This window comes from Athene noctua, chromosome 6 (assembly GCF_965140245.1).
Source record: "Athene noctua chromosome 6, bAthNoc1.hap1.1, whole genome shotgun sequence".
NCBI lineage: Eukaryota > Metazoa > Chordata > Aves > Strigiformes > Strigidae > Athene > Athene noctua.
Genome location: NC_134042.1, coordinates 27,350,562 through 27,369,777, shown reverse-complemented (window position 1 = coordinate 27,369,777; position 19,216 = coordinate 27,350,562). Strand labels below are relative to the sequence as shown.

The 19,216-nt window shown below is 46.2% G+C and overlaps 1 protein-coding gene across 4 annotated transcripts in view; it reads right to left on the bottom strand.

Moving 5' to 3' along the window:
- FLVCR2 (FLVCR choline and putative heme transporter 2) overlaps window positions 1–17,727 on the bottom strand; it is a 43,300-nt gene extending 25,573 nt beyond the window's left edge. For all 4 annotated transcript variants that reach the window (XR_012633886.1, XR_012633887.1, XM_074909985.1 and 1 more), the window contains exons 1-2: window positions 17,170–17,727; window positions 937–1,078 (exon numbers count right to left, since the gene is read on the bottom strand). Coding sequence is in view for 2 of the 4 variants with exons in the window: in XM_074909985.1 (XP_074766086.1) it covers window positions 937–1,078; window positions 17,170–17,697 (670 nt within the window). In the remaining 2 variants the exon portion in view is untranslated. The remainder of the gene's footprint in view (window positions 1–936; window positions 1,079–17,169) is intronic.
- Window positions 17,728–19,216: the final 1,489 nt, after the last annotated feature.

Below are 19,216 nucleotides of genomic sequence, written 5' to 3'. Positions count from 1 at the left end.
GCAGTGTTGTGTGGAGGTACAAATGCAGAAGTGGAATGGGAAAAGCCAGCTGGCAAAAGTGGCCTGGTGCTGTGCAGTGCCCAGTGTCTGGGAAGCAATTACCTATGCCAGATTTTATTTCAGGCCTGGCACTTCTTAGCCTGGCCAAGCCATCTGCTGTCCCTAACTAGCATTAAAGTAGCATCCAGAAATCCTGGTGGCGAGCAATACTGCTGTACCAGGTGCTAAACAGCCATTTCAGTACCTTGTCTATTCCCTGCCCCAAATTCTTTAAAGTCTACATCTGATTCAGCCACCAGGCAACATGAACAAGCTGGCAAGAGAAGCCTATAAAACAAAATTACATGGAGTTCAGCAGACAAGCTCTGCTCTCCAGTGAGCATGCTAATCTTTCATACTAAAGATCTGTCTTCCACTTCATGTGTTAAGCAGGGCAATTGCATCTCTGGTGCCCTTAATGCTTCCTTCTCTCCACTCATAACTGGTTACCTTCTTTGCCCCTGGGAACAGCTTGTTCCTGTGATGCTATATAACCTGCCTCTTTCTCCCTACCCTTAAGAGGTAATCAGGTCCAAGACATAACCCAAGGCCCAGCACCCACCCTGTTTGCAGGCAAGATGACTGTGAACCTTGGAAGATTTCTGTTGGCTTTTAAAAGACTTACTCGTGCCAGGGTTTTATTACGCAGACAATCAAAAGATGAAATGAACAATTTGGCAGGCTCACTCACAACCTCTTGTACTCTCTTCTACATGTGCTGTTCATCAAGGGCTTGAAGCAGCAAGATACGGTATTGCATGACCCTGTCAGCTGCGTGCTAGGACACATCCCCAGATGACCTCCCTGGCCCATTTCCTAGCACACAGGCCCCTCACACACACATAACTGATCTTCTCAGTCCCACCTGGTTTCACATGCATGCTCCCACCTCCTTACCTATGACAACCAGGATGAACAGGGCTGTTGCCACACCTGCAGTCATGAAGAACATGATGCTGATGTGGTAGGCCAACTTCTCCACATCATCCACATTGGGAATCAGAACTGGAGGGACCAGAAAGCCCACAGCAATGCCAAGCTGAGCAGGAGAGAAAGGGGACACACAAAGGTGTGACATGGAACCACAACACTGCCACCACCCCATAGCTCAGACACCTGATGCCCAGTAAAGTCTCAGCTGAACCTAATCCAATTTCACAACCACGGTAAAAATCTTCTTTGCCACCCAATAATTAAGAGATAAACGTCATCTACACATTGCAATTAAGCCGTAAGAGAGGTCCCCCCACTGCACTTATAACTGGTAGGTTATTCAAGGCAAGGTTTTACAACAGAATTGAGCAGAATGAATACCTGCCTCCATCAAAGTGGAGGTCTTGCTTCCCCTGTTCTCCCCCATGCATGTATGTTCCTGTCTGCACACACATGCCACTCCTTATCTTGCACCTGCTTTGGTGCTGGCCTGATCACCTGGTAATCCAATTTTGTTCATTAAAAATGGCAGAAAACAAGACCGCCTAAACTCCCTACAAGTCTTTGCCAGGTTAACGAACCAAATTATTTTCCAGCCAGACAAGTGCAAGGGCAGAGACAGAACCTGCCAACTCCTAATGAGTGAGATATTAATCTGGCGCAGCCACTTTATGTCACTGTTTGCTAATGAGCCCCTTCCCAAAACAAGACTCACTCTATAATCACTAGGAGAACCCAGAAAAACATCAAGGTTGAGAGCAAAGAAAGCAAAGCCAACAGCACGTATCCTAAACATTGAGTTATGTGATGGGACTTGGCAACTGCCCCTGGACAAAATGCTTGGCTCTGAAGGGCTGCAAGAAGAAACCCCTGCAGCTCTGGTTTCTGCTGCGCCAAGAGCCTCAAACACCCAGCTGAGGAGCTCCTGTAGTGGTAGCACACGCTTTAGTGAGAACATTACAGCTTTTAACTCCACAACTATTTCTCCAGGACAGCAACAAGGAGCGGTAGCAGCACAGACTTTGCCACACCAGTAAGCGGGACTGACAGTGGCCCAGACCTTCAGCGCCACCCTCAAATGGGAGAGAGAAGTAGCTGCTTTGGTGCTTAGGAGTGCACTCTTCATAAAGTGGGAGCTAAAGTGCACTCAGCGGATTCGTGAGTACTCTAAACACAAGAGGAACCTACAAAAGCCACTTTTTTCCTTTGTGTTTCACTGTTTGTGGCTGCATTTTAATCAGTTTGGTTCCCAAGCACTGTGTATTTACCTGTTCCCCTGGCCCTTCCCTGCACTTGCAGCCCTCTCAGACATCAGAAAAAGAGCCATGCTCAAGCTCAGCTCTTGCTTGCTCTCAAGGGTCTGCTCCTATTTGGGACAAAAGCAATTTTTTGTTTAGCAACACCCTCATTTATGCTGTTTCCCGATTTAAGTCTATGTTTGCCATTGTGAACAGTGACAAGGCACACACAAGAGCCTCCAATAAATGGAAGGACTGAGAAAGCACCCAAGAAAGGGAGATGCCAGGTGGCCATATAGTCATTCTCATCCTTGCTCGAAACAGAGATTTCCCATCTCTTTTGCAGGCTGTACCATTTGTCTGGAGCCAGGAAAGTGCTAACAGTACCAGAACAGTGCTAACTGAACCAATACAGACTAGCACAAAAAAAACCTACCCACAGTCATTATTCATGCTACACCAATACAGCCTCTATAGAGCCACTGCACTCATCACAATAAGAGAAGAGTTAGGAGTATGCAAAACGTGGAAATGAGAATATAGTCAGATTAAGCCCATTGCATGTACTGTTTCCTTATAGGACACGTTAGATTGATAGGAACCAATTAGCACCACCATGACCCACTGTCCCAGGATAATGGACGGGAGAGGATACTGTTTATGCCTCACTGATGACTGAATAGCAAGACAGTACCACTAGCCAACTGCTGCCTGACAGAAGGATTCCACAGTGCTTGATATCTTCACAGTCCCTCGAAAGGGTCTATTACTCTACAGGTATGGAAAGCAAGGACTAAGAAAGGTGAGGACTAGGCTGCCCATAAACCACATCCAAGCATGTCAGCATACAGAGCAGAATGACCCAGGAGCCCTGTAACCCAGGCATGAGCTCAGACATGTTGCCTGGGCTACTGTCTAGCAAAAACTCCTTGTGCTTTCTGCATACTTTCTCTGTCATATCTCCATGTTTCTGGGATGCTGTTGGACTCATTTTGGAAGATCCACTCACTAGCCAGGATCAGGATTACAGAACAAATACACTTTAGGTGCCATATCTGGTAGTTGGGATAAAAATCGGCTTGTGCCATCCATCCCCAGAAAACTCTCCACAAACTCCGTCCTCATCCATTCAGCTGGGGGATTTTTAAGACAGGAAGAATGCTTATGTTTCAGAGTTACCTGCTAGACTCAGACACCCCATTTAGCTTAAAACCGAGGAACTTTCAACCATATCTGGCCAAACTTCCATGTCAAACAGTGCCCTCCACTGGGACCTGGAATAGCCTGGCTCAGGATGAGCAACAGGCACTTGTGCCAAGTTCATTCTTGGTGCCGGAACATCACAGGGAGCCAGTGGGAAGAGTCACCAAGAGATTACAGATGTGCCCCACTGGTTCAGGGCACTGTCAGGAATGAGAACTTCTGGGAGTGGTTTAGAAGGACTGAAGACAGACACAAGTTGTGCTGTCCCAGACAGCAAGCAAGTCAAGGACTGAAAGAGTTTAGGAGGAAACTTGAGACCAGTAGGAAGGTTAAAACTTCCTAACACCCACATGGCACATGCAGTCTCTGACACAGGACTAAGCTTGCCAGAGCTCAACTTTGTTCAGACACAGCCTATCCCTAGCCTCTATGTCACAGTGTCAGGTCTGCTCTCCTTTGTGCTGTCTGAGGAACCCTGAGACACACTGACTATCAGCGAGCACAACTATCAGCTGGTTTACAGGCTTCACGCTCTGATTCTTCATTAAACTGCATGCCTCCCCCTTCTCTGCACAAGGGAAACAAGCCTGCAACTGCACAGAAAAGGCAACTGCACCGAACACAGATGCTCACAGAGATGGGTCCTAGAGGGCAGAAGCCTGGTTGTCTCTGCAGCATGTTTACTTTGTCCTGCTTTTGGCCAAAGTGCAGGCTGATGTCTCTGGCATGCCTGCTGAGCCCAGGACACAACCACACTGGGCTTCAGTCCTGCCTCCTTAGCTCTCTCAAGCTTCGTGAAAAGACTCTCAGCATTGCTTCTTTAAATTGGAAGGAAGAGTCCTACCAGCTCTTACATATCAGGTCCCATGTGTGCCCCTCCACTCTTTACCAGATAAGGTCTATAAACACCTTCCTGGAAATTTCTCCTTTGCCTTATCACTGTTTCATTCTTTGAAGAACTGGGTTGGAATCCTGTGCTAGGTGCTTCTTGGCTTCCTGCTCTCTGCAATCACATGCTAGTCCCATGAGCTACCAAACCGCAGCAAAACAAGAACAGAAAAGGAGGAGGGATCCATGCTTCATTCTGACCTCTGACATGAGTTTCTCCAGGACCACTATCAAGATTCATGCTTTTCAGGTCTCCCTCCAGCTTCTCCTTCTTGAAAAAGGATCTAAATGATGTATCTAGCAGAGAGGGTATTGAGAATCTGTTTTGCAAATTGTTCAGAAATCCTTTACTGGCAAGTCCTACAGTCATCACTTACCCAACGGGACACAGACTTACTCAGCTTTCTTGGACACTGCTGTTGTCTTTTCTGAGCTGTTGTCTTTTCTGAACAACTTTTCTAACTATAAATGGATGTTTTGTCCTCGCTCTTCCCATCCCAAAAAAGGAACTACTTTAATCCATTAGGAGTTTGTTAAACCTCTGAGAAGGACTAGGTGGTAGAAGGGAAAAAAAAAAAATCCCAGCAATCATAGCAAAAGGAGCTACATTTTATATTTCAGAGCAACTGGTGTTATTAATCCTATGAAGATTAGGTCCCTTGACCTGATTAAAACTGAAGATTTCCTGGAGTATACTCACAGACCCTGGATTATTCATACCATTTTTAACAACAAAGACAGACTCTCAACAACACAATGAGTATTATACAGCACATACTTTACCTTTCACAAGGAGATTTTTAGCCTGGTTCTCAGCAGGCCAATGCCCATACCACCATCAGCCCAGCTGGTTAACCAGAAAATTTAAAGGTGCCTTAGCAAGGGAAAAATAACTTTTCTCCCTTCTCCACACCTCTCATGTCAGGGCTGGGAAAATAATGCAGTGTAAAAACAAGGCTGGTTCTGCATCTGTCTGTGCTACCCTCAGACCATCAGTCACTAAGGTTCATAATGCAGTCCCTCTCACCAGCATACAAATTAGCATCTCCAACCTTTTTGTACATGCAGAAAGGTCACCAAGACCTATATAGATAGGCTCTAGTTCCCAAAATTCGGCACATCATTCAGCATCCCCACAGCCAAAACACACAACACTGTCCTGATCTTCAAGAATGTCTCCTCAGGAACCAGGCTGCTGGCACTTTATTTTAAGACAGCTTTACAGAATACCAGGCAAGTCAACAACTACAGCAGAGTGCACTGTTCAGATGACTTATTCTTTAAAGGCTGATAAAGGATAGAAGGAATGTACTTCCTACCTGAGTTTTGTCAAGGACCAGTCCCAGCAACATCATATTCAAGATTTGATCATGTACAAGGCCAAGAGCAAGTGGCTAAAAAGATGGTGTAAATGTACCTGAAGTCTTGAAATGGAAAATGGGATGCCTAATTTAAATTTAGTTGTTTATATACAAAGAGTCTGCTGAAGGAAGATATCAGCATAAAAATTGTAAATAAATGATCGATTGAGGAGTGGGTCTCTACCTTAAAGAAAACCAAGAGTCAGCAACAGGAATACAGAAGCCCTATAAAATTCCATAAGTAAGCACAAATATTGACAGAGGAGACCACCAAAACCAGAAGGTCAATTAAAGCATTAAAAGATAGAAAGAGAGAGATGCTGCAAAGGCAAGAAAAAATTTAACAGTGAGAAATTTCGACAATGCCCTTGCAGGCTAAGTAAGCGTCATGACAGGGATGATGCAGAGACTGCATTTTTGGATTCCATAAATACTCTCTTCTGAGGAGAACCTATAAGAGGCAGCACAATTTGTGATTTAGACCTAGAACACAGCACGGTGTGACCACAATCAATATTACAGAATAGTTCTGCATTGCACTCAAATTCAGCTTCCTTGCAGCAGTGACCAAAAAAAAAAAAAAAAACCCACAACAACCAACACATCCTCCAAAGCACTATGGCGATATTTAACTCACAAGAGGGAGCTGCCTAAAAGGAAATTAAAAAGAAAAGGCAAAGAAATTAAGTGCTTGCAAGCGGCATTAAGACTGTGTAAAGACACTGCATCAGAGGCTCAGTGTAAGCCTAGAGAATATTGGCAAAATTTTAAAACAAAATAAGGGAACGACAGTTAAAAAAAAATAAAACACCAAACAAAAACCACAATCACCACCTAATTCAAAAGCTGGACATTATTCCTTCAAGCAAAGAAATAAAGACAAGAAGCTGAACCAAGCTAAAATAAAATCATAATTAGGTCAAAAAAGGCTGCAGAACAACTTTACAAAGTAAGTCAAAACCCTTCAAACACAGCAAAATCAGGAAGCCTGCCAGACAGTTTGTAGGGCCAAAAGATGATCACTGTGGAAGAACATTTGAGAAAGAGGAAGAACTAAATGAAGTCTTGCACCAGCATTCACAGCATATTTATGGGAGGTTTCCACATCAATAGAACCTCTTCATGTGGCAAAAATATGAAGTGTTATCAACTTGTAATTGGATTAACAGTTATCCACTGTTAATATCAGTAAAAAATATTAATCAATTTATTACAGCTAATTTCTTCTAAAGGTGTCAGGACCAGATGGTATTCATTCAGGAGTTCAAAAGAACAAGTCAACAGAAAACCCACACACTCGCACACAAACACACCAAACTGCTAACTCTACTCTGTTACCAAATACTCAAATTGGGAACGCGAGAAGGGAAAAGTGATGTGAATTTTTAAGAGGCTGTCACAGGCAGAAGTCCCAGGAAACTCCAGGGCCAGCAGCACGCTGGTTTGGCCAAATAGGCAGAAACTGTAGCAATCAAAAGACTGAAGTTTATGCATTAATAAACACCGATGCAACAGGCTTCTCAGAGACTATGATTTCAACACAATCTGAGCAAGTTCCCAAGACTTCAAAGAGTTAGGAGGATACAACTCCTTTTATACTGTCTTTCCCTTTGCACTTATCACTGACTGGCCTCCAGGCTGCCTGACAAATTTGGCCTGACCTACGTTATATAGAACTAACAGCAAGTGCTTAACTGAACTAACATGATAAAATGATATTGTGTAAAAGAGTGAAAGAAAGGGGGACGGGGGGCAACAAGAGAGAGAAGTATCTGTACTTTATAAAGCATGAACAAGGACGTCCATAAATCTCCTTACTCAAGACCAGTAATGAGCCTAGACTGATAAGAGCACTGCAAGCTTGTAAGATCATCACATTCCAGGCGAAGGGTGAAAAGTACACTGTGAGGAGGACCTACAGCCTTCCTCGCAAAGACCACTGACCATGATTTGAAGACCCCGGCCCTTAATTTTCAGCAGCATCTGCGCAAGCATAAAGGACTGATAAGCGAATTACCATACAAAGCGGGAGTAGGTGGGTTTAGGTAATGTATATGTATAGGCGTTTAATGAATATGCAATGCTTTGTAGTATAAAATTAAGACAAAATTCCTTGAGAGGTGTGGGCCGTTGTTGGAGCAGGAGACTCCCCGGCCACCCAGCGCTGTTTTGCTTGTTGTCGCTTGCTAAAGAAAGAAATTGGAAACTCTGACTCAGCCAATTTTAAGAAGTCAGTTTAAAACATTCTGGAAGAAATCAAACACCCTTCCTCATCACACTTCCACTTCTCTGGCATAAACTCATACTGCTTAATATGATGCAACGCTGTATGATAAGACTACTTCTCTATGCAAGTCACTCAGGCCCTCTCACCCTTAAATGCACCTTCCCCCAGTTTACCAGAAAAGGAACTCAACACAGCAAAACCACAGCAATAGATAAGAGAGTAAAGCAGAAGAGGGCTTTCAGCTCTGACAGTTTTTACAGTAACACAACTACCTCAGCTTCTGCTGGAATCCTCAGTCGGGATATAATACTTTGGCAGAGGATCTACTACAGTCACCTAAATAGCTATCCCCAGGGGATCCTGCAGGGCAAGTGCTGAGGGTGCCATAGGGCAGCCCCTCCCAGCAAAAGCACTGCTGTCATTCATTTAACTCCCATGCAACTTCCACAGGACACAACACAGAAGTCAACTGCTTCTCTGAGGGAGAAGGGGGAGCTGCCTTTGGTGTATGGCTGGGAAGGGAGCACCAGATGAAATGTGTAGAAAAGTTTGTTTCAAGCTCCAGTGTCCATTTATAGAAGCTCATGCATTCCTGGGAAAGCCACGTTGCTATTTGGTCAGCACACCCTCCCACACTGAGCCACATCCAGGATCTCAGAGAGTTGGGCACATAGCACTCCTTGTGATCCAAGTGCTCTGATCCACCCTGCCCTTCTTTAAAGGGGAGGAAAGGAGCCAGGGCTGGAAAATGTCAACCATTAACTACTGCCATTACCAGCCCCTCTTTGTTCCTTGCTAAAAGCTTCTCTATTCTAATAGCTAAAACCCTGGAGATATGGGGCCAAGCTACTGTGGTGGTGCAATTCTTACCCCTCCCTGCCCTCCTTGTTGGGCTGCTTGGTGCCAGGTGTGATTCCATCCACATGCCCCCAAGCCATACACCAATCTATGGAGATAAGGACTGACAACCTTGAGGAGCCTGGCTCCTGCCCCTCCCAATTGCTTGGAAAAGGTTATAATGGCCCATCATCTCCTGATGGCCTGACACACCTGTGCCTGGGATGTGATCAGATGGAACAATAACAGGGTTGCATGTTATTCAAATTCTTGTGCAACTGCCAGAAGGCACCAGATAGTATTTGACAAAAGTCAATTATCTTGGATCCTATAAACTGCGACCACCAGAGAGACCCTTCGAGCTCTCCTGGATGGCAGTGGGCCTGTGACCAGCATCTCCCCTGAGCTGGGACACCTCTCAGGTACCAAAACCCTTAAGGTGTCATCTGCTCCAGATGGAAGGCCAGGGCGAAGTCCCCCCGCTTGAGTCTCAATTATCGCCCGTTGAGGAATGCCAAGGCATTGTGAGTATTTGCTCTAAACTCGAGAGGGAAATTTTCTGTGAGCTAGCTTCTATTTCACCTGTTTATTGGGGTGTGTGTGTGTGGGTACGTACCCTTACCCTTGTTCCTGTGTGCTTGTCCCTTTTGTGTTCATTTTACTGAATCCAAAGCCCTTTTGTTTCTGTATGTATATGTCTGGTTTGTGTATGTGCATGTATATATGTGTATAAATTAAGGTACCGTTAAGTAAGTTAGGGTGAATATTGTCATTTTAGAACCTGAATAAGTCGCTTTTCTTTCTGAGTTATTTTGTATTGACAAATAGTTGTTAGTTATTAATAAATCTAGATTATTTTTCTAAATCATTACCGTGTCAATACTTTCATCCGTGACAAACTGGCGTAGTCGGCTGGATGACAAGCAAAATCACCAAATACTTACAAAAACACGGTATCCAACCACTGGAAAGAGGTAGAAAAACAGTTAACTAATGCCAGAGGCGCAACTAAACTTGGAAAAAATAAAGGTATAATTTGTAAAATGTTGGGAGTGTGCCTGGAAGCTGCCTGTCATGAACGACAGAAGTTTAATTGTAAAATACAAAATTTACAAGATGAGATTACAGAGCAGAAATCCACCAATCTGCTGTTATCAATTAAAATAGAGCAGCTGCAAGGGCAACTTAAGGAATCCCAATTGAAACAACAAAAACTGGGGGAACGCACTGAAATTATGCTAATGCAGTGTCCAACCCCCCAGATATAGTTCAAATCAGAAAATTGATTGTGTCCCCTGAAGATTGGGATGGTAATATTTGGAGCGATACACATAATGACGACTCAGAGAAAAATTATTTTCAACCACCTGAGTCTTCTCCACTTGCAGTCAGACCAATTATTAAAACAGAAGTAACAACAGGATCTCGGGGTGGTGTGAGAAGCCACATCAGCAAAACAACCCCTTTTGATCCGATTCAAATAGCCAATTTACAAGATCGTTTCGGCCGTAAGCCGGGAGAAACCGAAACTGAGTACCTATGGAGAGTGTCTCTAAACGGGGGAGATAGAATTTTACTAGATGGCGGTGAAGCCAGTGGTTATTGGGGTCCTGGTGTCTTCTTGGATGCTGGTCCCAACCCCCCGACTGCCCCCCACTCACTAACAGGCAGAGTGGCCTATTGGGCTGGTGGCATTGATGTTTTAGAGAGAGGAGAACCTCTGTTGATACCTATCAAATCTCTAAATGACCCCTCCGCAGCTTTTACAAAAGCTGCCTGTATCCAAGCCATGCATCAGCGTAATCCTACTGATGTTCCTCTTTCGGCACCTGTAGCTCCTGCTATACTCAAACTACTGATAAAAGGAGCCCCTGCCATGCTCAAACCCTTTCTCATTGCAAAACGAGATGAGATCCAAAGAGACTTAAATTATAACGAATTGATAAATCTACCACGAACTGTTGATAATGGTGAGGAAGTAGACTTAGAATTAAAAGGATTACCCACTTGGGCAACATTAGTGCATGAAACTATAAACCATGCCCGAGAAATGGGATGGAATGAAATTCCCAATGAAACAAAAAATACAGGTCGCACTGTCAGGCAAAATAAACAATCACATCAAAATAATTCTCAGGAACAAAACCCCCCTGACCGACAATCCAGGGGTCAGGAATGGAGAAATGAGCTATGGAAGCAAGCATTGTCACTAGGAATTCCTAGAGCCGCCATTCAGAGGCAGCCTACTGGCGTCATTCGGAGCCTGATTCAGGCATTTCAAAGATGTAACGCTCCAAATACTCCAACTTCCCCATCGCCAGCTACCAGGAAAAAAGAGAATCCTTTCCTCCCTCAAGACGATCAGTTGCAAAACACAAGATCAAAAAACTGATAAGGTCCGGACGGCAATTGGGCCCGCCAGTCCGGCAAGTAAAAGCTTATCAGTGGATAAATGAGAACGGCCCTGACATTCTAATTCCAGTTGGTCCTCAACAACAGTTAATAAAATTTTTAATTGATACTGGTGCACAAATTTCAATAATTACACAGCGACATGCCGACAAGCTAGGCATACGACCTAGCTGGCGAAAGGTTAAAATCACCGGAGTTACAGGAACTAGCAGCGTGTGCCAGACAGCAAAACTTAATTTGCAGCTCCCTGGCGAAAAACGTGTAACTCCTCTTCGCTTTGCGATGAAGGAGCACTATGAAAACATCCTGGGTTTTGACGCATTAAACGTCCGAACCTGGCGTTTGCCAGACGGCAGCCTGTGGTCCTTCGGTTCAATTTCCAACCCTCACCCTAACAAAAATCTACAAACGGCCACAGTGCGTGTGCTCCGTGCAGCTCCAGCACTTCCCGAATCAAAAATGACTAACGTCCCACAGTACCCTATTTCTGCTGCAGCACGAACTGGAATTTCTAAAGTAATTGCAGATTTAGAAAAACGACAGGTTATTTCCCGAACTCACTCCCCATACAGTTCTCCTGTTTGGCCAGTCCGTAAACCAGACGGGAGGTGGCGGTTAACAGCCGATTATCGGCGTTTAAATGCTAATACAGCCCCATTGACAGCGGCAGTCCCCAACATTGCAACTTTAACCGCTACACTGCAAGCCGCCGCACACCCTTGGATGGCAGTGCTAGATGTAAAAGACATGTTCTTCATGGTCCCCTTAAGGGAAGAAGATAAAGAAAAATTTGCCTTCACGTGGGAGGGTATCCAATATACCTTTAACAGACTCCTACAGGGATATAAACACTCACCCACAATTGCTCATGCTGCACTTGCTGAACTTTTACAGACAGTTTCACTCCCTGAAGAGGTAAAACTATCAGTATATAGACGATATTCTAATCGGAGGAACCTCTCCTAACAAGGTGGGGGAGGTGGCAGCAACAGTTTGGCAAGCACTGCATGAGGCACAAATTGAAATTCCACCTGAAAAATGTCAGGGACCAAGTAAAGAAGTATAAGAATGGGCAAAGCAAAGAGAAATAAAGCGGGTATTTCATACACCTTATTACCCACAATCCAATGGTATAGTTGAGCAAGCCAATGGACTGCTAAAAGAAATATCTTAAACCACATGAAGGACAATGGGACAGCCATCTTTCTGAAATTATACAGCAGTTAAATAATCGGTATGGTCCCTATGGAAGTCCAATTACTCGAGCCTGCTTAACACCTTCAGAAAAAAAAAAAAAAAAAAACAAAAAACAACAAACTAAACAATGAGCACACCTGGTCCTCAATGAAAGCAGGACAGCCTGTGGTGGCAAAAATACCAACTGTAGAAACAATACCAGTAATCCTGGTCAAGCCATGAGGACTTCTAGCATGGGATGCTATTGATAATAATGGAATAAAACATAAAATCAGTACTAGATAGATTTATCCAGCATCCTAAGGGGTAACCTGAAGTGCTAAGTCTTGGACAATAGGCCCAAGTCAGAGCTGATCTATAGATGAATTCTGTATATTTTATAACTGATAACCAACATGCTAACAGGTATTATACTAAGTTATAATAAACCACCTATCCTGATGTAAAAGGTGGAAGTGTTGAAGCCTGAGCAACAGGCCCTGAACCAAAACTGTTAACTTAGAATGTAATCCTTAATGATGCATGCATAGAGGATGTCTTGAATGCATCTTTCCTTCCCTTTGTATGTGAATAGAGCAACAGAGTAATGGAAGCAGGTGTCTGTCACAGAGACCTGATGTGAGACCTTGCGCATAATCCCATCAGATAAACAGAGAAACTCCTTTGGCCTCTTCCTTGAGCCCTGGCCAGGCTCTGGGGGGAACCTAATGTGAGATTGAAACCAGGTATTTCCGCTTGGGTGTACCAAGGCTGGACCCGCTCACAGTGACTTTGGAAGCCTCACCTATGGGTGGACGCACCACGTAAGACTTCCCATTTGCAGGGAAAGGCTCCCCAAATCCTCACTGTGACTGGGGCTACCCAGCAACTGCGGATCTGGATAATAGTAAAGTAGGCAAGTGGTGAAGTATCTTTCTTAATCCCTATTCTCTCCCTGGCAGTAGCGATTCGATGCATTACCCTGTATGTTCCTAATTGTTTAAGTGCACTATTCTGTCTTATTGTATATTTTCTATATTATTATATTATTATTTTGAGTAGATACACCTACTTTTTCACTCTGGGGTCTGAGTCTAATTGATATCCCTAATCAACAAAACATAACCTGTTCAGTCCCCCGTCCCCGTCCCCCGTCCCCCGTCCCCCCCCCCGAGAGTTCTCTTGTCTTTCCTTTTCAGAAATAACCAACTCCACCAACGACATCGTGGAAACAAATACCACATCCAGCAAGCCTATCAGCAGCACTGGAAACAACCCTCATCTTCAGTATAAGAACCTCCACAGCATTGTGCCTACCCATTTACATACTATATGCACAGAAAACTGGACAAAAGACTCTTGTCATGGTCCAGCATGATATAGAAAAAATACATCAGGTGCTAACAAGAGTCAAAAGGGATGGAGAACATCGATGGTGGGAAAGCTTATTTGGATGGTCACCAACCACAACAGGACTGTTTAATATGTTCCACCCGGTCATGATTTTCTTAATTCTAATTTTAGTATGTTTACTGCTCATAATTGTGTTGTATATTAAGGTTTGGAGAATGGTTAAACAAATTGCTCAGTTACAAAAGTATCCCCATGTGTATACTATCCCAAAATATTTTTTTTTTTTAAAGCTAATCAAACACAAAATTTCCTTCAATTATAACTAGATTATGGCATCCTCTGTTTATAGGCATAGAGGCAAGAGGCAACCACACTGCCACTCTAGGGACAAGATAAATTGACTTTAGTCACGGGGTGGATTGTGGTGGTGCAATTCTTACCCCTCCCTGCCCTCCTTGTTGGGCTGCTTGGTGCCAGGTGTGATTCCACCCACATGCCCCCAAGCCATACACCAATCTATGGAGATAAGGACTGACAACCTTGAGGAGCCTGGCTCCTGCCCCTCCCAATTGCTTGGAAAAGGTTATAATGGCCCATCATCTCCTGATGGCCTGACACACCTGTGCCTGGGATGTGATCAGATGGAACAATAACAGGGTTGCATGTTATTCAAATTCTTGTGCAACTGCCAGAAGGCACCAGATAGTATTTGACAAAAGTCAATTATCTTGGATCCTATAAACTGCGACCACCAGAGAGACTCTTACATATGTGTATAAATTAAGATACCGTTAAGTAAGTTAGGGTGAATATTGTCATTTTAGAACCTGAATAAGTCGCTTTTCTGAGTTATTTTGTATTGACAAATAGTTATTAATAAATCTAGATTATTTTTCTAAATCATTACCGTGTCAATACTTTCATCCGCGACAGCTACAGAGGGGTGTGAGGCAGACCACCACCCGCCCCTATCTCTAACAGGGATCAAATCTCATCTGAAGAGATAGGGACCCTCCAGCAGAGACATAACAGCCAAAGAGATTTAGAATTCCACCCAAGGACAGAAATCCCACAGGACATGCTCCATTTCCACAACACTTCATAGACTTTCAGATGCCACCTTCCCTGAAGGACAAAAGGCACAAAACAGAGTTAGCTGTGAGGCACCAAACAGCAGCACATACAGCCCTACAGCCTCAACAACACAAAAGCAATGGCCATTCAGGTGTTGCAGACAGGATTGTTCAGCAACACCCACCCCACTCACTACCACATGAAGACTCTTTCCCCCAATTCAGAACAAGAGGAAAGGATCCACAGGAGAGCATTTCCCTGAATTTCATTCACATCTTATCATCCAGTTTGTCCACTTGAAAAGCCACCACCCAATCACTGCTAGACTGGCACTCCCAGCAGTCCAAAGATAGCACCTAAAAGCTCTGCCTCAGGCCATTTCTGTTATGAGGCCTTAAATCTCTGAAGGAAAGGAAAACCATACAGTTGTAGAGAAATGAGCATAGGGAATAATTTGCCATGCTGGCATACTGCAATTACAAACCCACTATATTATACCCTTTGCTAACACTCCCTAAAACACAGTCTATAACTGCAGAGTCAGGAAAAAAAGGACACCTCTATTTCCTCCCCCCCGCCCAACATCACCAGTAAAAATAGCTACTTTTCATTCGCTGTGATTATGCACCTCAGGGTCCTTGACTAAGGGAATTAATAGGTCCTTCCTATGGAGTATGCTCTGCCTTTAGTCATTGCCATTTCTGTGAAAGGAAAGTCTGGGCTTAAAAAGCACAGAGTACTGAACTGAGGTTTCATTGCCATGTCAGTTCAACCCCTGGAGCAGTGTGAAGAACAAAAGTGTAGCCAAAGTTTGCTTTACACAACCATTACACTAACCTGCTCCTTTTAGGACAATGAAGATACCACACACACATATAGCACAGGCTGAAAACCTCATTGTTTGGATTTCTTATGCACACTGTTGAGTAACTCCAGCTGAATAATTAAAAAAAAAAAAAAAAAGTCTGACAGCAAAATGCTCAAGTTACTTATTTACTCCTAAATCAGCAGAGTGCTCATGCCAAGTTAAATGCCTTTCGCTCTAAGGATTCATTTAAAACACATAAAAAACAGCTCGCTAGCCTGGCTGATAAGAGAAAAGAGGGAAGCTTAGATTCACTGCGAGAAAGATAAGTATGTTTTCTCTTTCCAAAAGATGGAAACCAGAGTCTCCTTAATTGCTTGGTGCTGTTCTACAAACCTCAGTTCCTCAAATACCATATCCAAGCATTCACCTCTCTGTCCCTCAGTAGTATCTGAATAAACACAGAAACCCAGTAATGTGGGGAAAGGAGACCTCAAACCCACTGCACACAAAATTACCTACAAGGAAGAACCGTTCATTATAAACTACCTGAACTGCAAACCATTCAAATCTGAATAGCAGCTACCCACAGGCTAAATCAAAGATGGTCCAGGGTGGTGCACAGTCACATGTAGGGGAGTACATTGGGTCTCAAAGCAAGGGACACAGGTCCAAGCCTAGCAGCTAATGGCAGGTTCTGCTTCCTTCTTCATGTCAGCATTGCAGAGCCAGACTCACTTCGCTTAGGCCACATTGCATCAGTATTGGCCTATCTGCTTCGTGCAACAGGGATGAGCAGGCGTTCCAGTACAAGGGTCAAGTAGCTATTTCCTTCCTTTCAAAGCTGCTCCCCTGAGCACTAGCTGGCTACAAGAGAAGACTGTCACAGTTTGAGCAAGTGCCTGTCACTGGCCTCCCCGAACCACCTTGACACGAGTGCTCAGGGAGCTTACCTGGTCCTAGCCTGATAGAAGGTTTGTTTCTTTCCAAAGCAACTGCTTGTGGAAACTCTGTACCTACTTCCAGGAGGTAGCTACGAAAGTGCTAAAGTCCTTTTCCTGCAGAGCTCAGTGACAAGTACTCTTCTCAGTAGACAGCTAATCTTCTTTGTCCCATCTAGTTGTCAGCAGGAGGAAGATATCGCAGTGTTAAGTCCAGATGCAACTGCAGACCTGAGTCTGCAGGACAGTCTGTCTAATGTGCATGTTTCTTGGGACCGCACATTCCCCCCCGAGCCCATTCATGGTTCTACTGACTCACATTCCTGGAGCAGAGATTCGCAGACACGGGAGTAGGAAGGCACTGGAGAAGACCCTGAGTCCAAATGCCACTCAAAGCCAGAGCCATACCCAACCCCCGTGCTGCCCCCAACTTCGTAGACTTACGTCCCGCTTGCCTCTGTCACCCCATCAGCCCACAGCCTAAGCCCAGCTGTGTCCCTCCAGGTACCAGCTGCAGATCCCAGGGGGAATTTCGCCTAAGGGCCTCTGATCCCTCAGACGCCCTCCAAGCCCCGTGCACCTCTTCCTCCTCCCCAGTTTGCCCGCTTAGCGCTCCCAGTCTCCGGCCAGGCGGGTGACCACCCACCCCATGGGCCAGCCGGGGGGGGGGGCCACCCGTTACCTGGTTCCCAAAGACAGCGATGGAGCAGGCGGTGGAGACCTCTCGGGAGCCGAACCAGACAGAGGCGATGCGTGAGGGCATGCCCAGGATGAAGACCTGGGCCAGGGAGCAGATGACCTGCCCCAGGACGGTGATGGGGAAGAGGTGCGGCTTCAGGCTGCCCAGCTTCACCCAGGCACCCAGAGCATTGAGGGCCGAGCCGGCCAGGGCGATGAAGCGCAGGCCCCGCTTGTCCAGCAGCCAGGCGACGGGGAAGAGCAGGGGGATGTAGGTGATCATGTAGCTCATGGAGAGCCAGTCGATGGCGAAGGTGCTCACGCCGTAGAAGCGCACGAAGATGTTGTTGATGCTGCCGTACTGGATCCACTGGAAGGCGTTGCACAGGGAGTAGCTGCTGAAGAGCAGCACCACGGCCCAGCGGCGCCGGGACAGCCGCACCTCGGCGGTGGCGGCGGCGGCAGCGCCACAGGCCTCCGCCTCCCCCGCTGCCGCTAGTCCCGGCGCCCCGGCCGGCTCCTGCTGCACCATGCGCAGGCCGCCCGGCTCGGCTCGGCTCGGCCCGGCCCGGCTCCCCGCCGGCACCCACCTGGCCGGGAAGCCCCGCCCGGCCGCCCCCGCCGACCTCACTGGCTGCGGCCGCGCTGGGAGGCGCCGCCGCCGCCCCCGGCCCGGCCCGGCCCTCCCCGCCCTCCGCCCCGCCGCCGGGGCGGGCAGGGCGTCCCGCTGCCGGCCGCCGGCCCCGCCGTGGTACCGCGGAGCCGTACCCGCGGAGCCCTGCAGAAACTGTACCCGCGGAGCCCTGCAGAAGCTCTGCCCGCGTCACCGCGGAGGGGCCGCGACCCCCGCCTCAGGGCCGCCGCTACCCCGCCATTTCCAGGCCCCGGCGAGCGGCCGCCCCGGCGTGAGGAGGGCCCGGTGCGGGAGAGACCTCAGTCGCCGGTGCATAGACCGGAGCGATGCACAGGACGCGGAGTGACCCAGACCTGCGTCCTGGGGGCAGGCTGTGTGCCTGCGGGCAGTGCCTGACCCGGCCAGAGATGCCAGGCTGGACACCTCGAGGGTGAACCGGTCTGGGGTGCCCTTTGGGTTGGCTTCCGATGGGTTTTTTCATGACGTGGCACAAAGTGAAAATATCCAGTGAAGTTAAAATTAAAACATCTCAATGTGACTGAAGCAAAAGAGCCAAAAGTGATGTTTGTTTTCATCCTCATGGGGAACTTGCAGTTAATGAGTCAGCTCTTGTTTTCCCATTACTTTTAGCAACACACCACTCTGACAGTCAGATTCCTGCCTGGAGATCACTTATGATCTACAGTTCATTTAATTAACAGCGTGTTACACGAATTGTACAAACATTACTCAGAGCAAGCTTTAAAACATGGATGTGGTTGCAAACTAGTGTGGTTCACCTCTCTTCCAGCACTGATCACACAGCTCGAAGTTCACTTGGAAAAACGGGAGCAATGACCTGTCTTTAGGATGTTGTATTCCTGAAACAAAGCCTTGGGTCAGAGAATGAAAAGTGAAGTTTCTCTGGCTTGTATTTACTTTGTGAAGTGCTGCCAGACGTTACTGACACTGTCCTCTGAGTTATCCACCTGACCACAGACAGGACCAAAGGCAGACACTCACCTTTGGGTGCCATTATGTTCTTATTTCCCATGCAAGCATTAAAAAAAAAAAGTTTTGGACAAGTTATTCCAGAGAGAACAAATGTCACCTTAAGTAGTTCTTGCTGTTTATCCTCACAGAGCTCACTTCTTGTCACCTGCTTGGGTTTCCTGCTCCCAGCAGTGTGGCCAGGAGCACAGCTGGAGACAACCAAAGCCAATACAGCCTTCCCTACGTGCTCCACTGAAAGCACCGCACCGCAGAGCTGCAAACCTTCCTCCTCTCCCCCTCTTCTCAGCCCACAGCTTTGCCAGTGATCCTCCAGCCTCAGCTGGGATGCTCATTACGATGGTACAACATAACCATAGTGTAGCTCTTTCACATAATAAACGAGAAAAGCAAATTCAGAAGCAAGAGCCAGAAAAGAGGTTTTCGG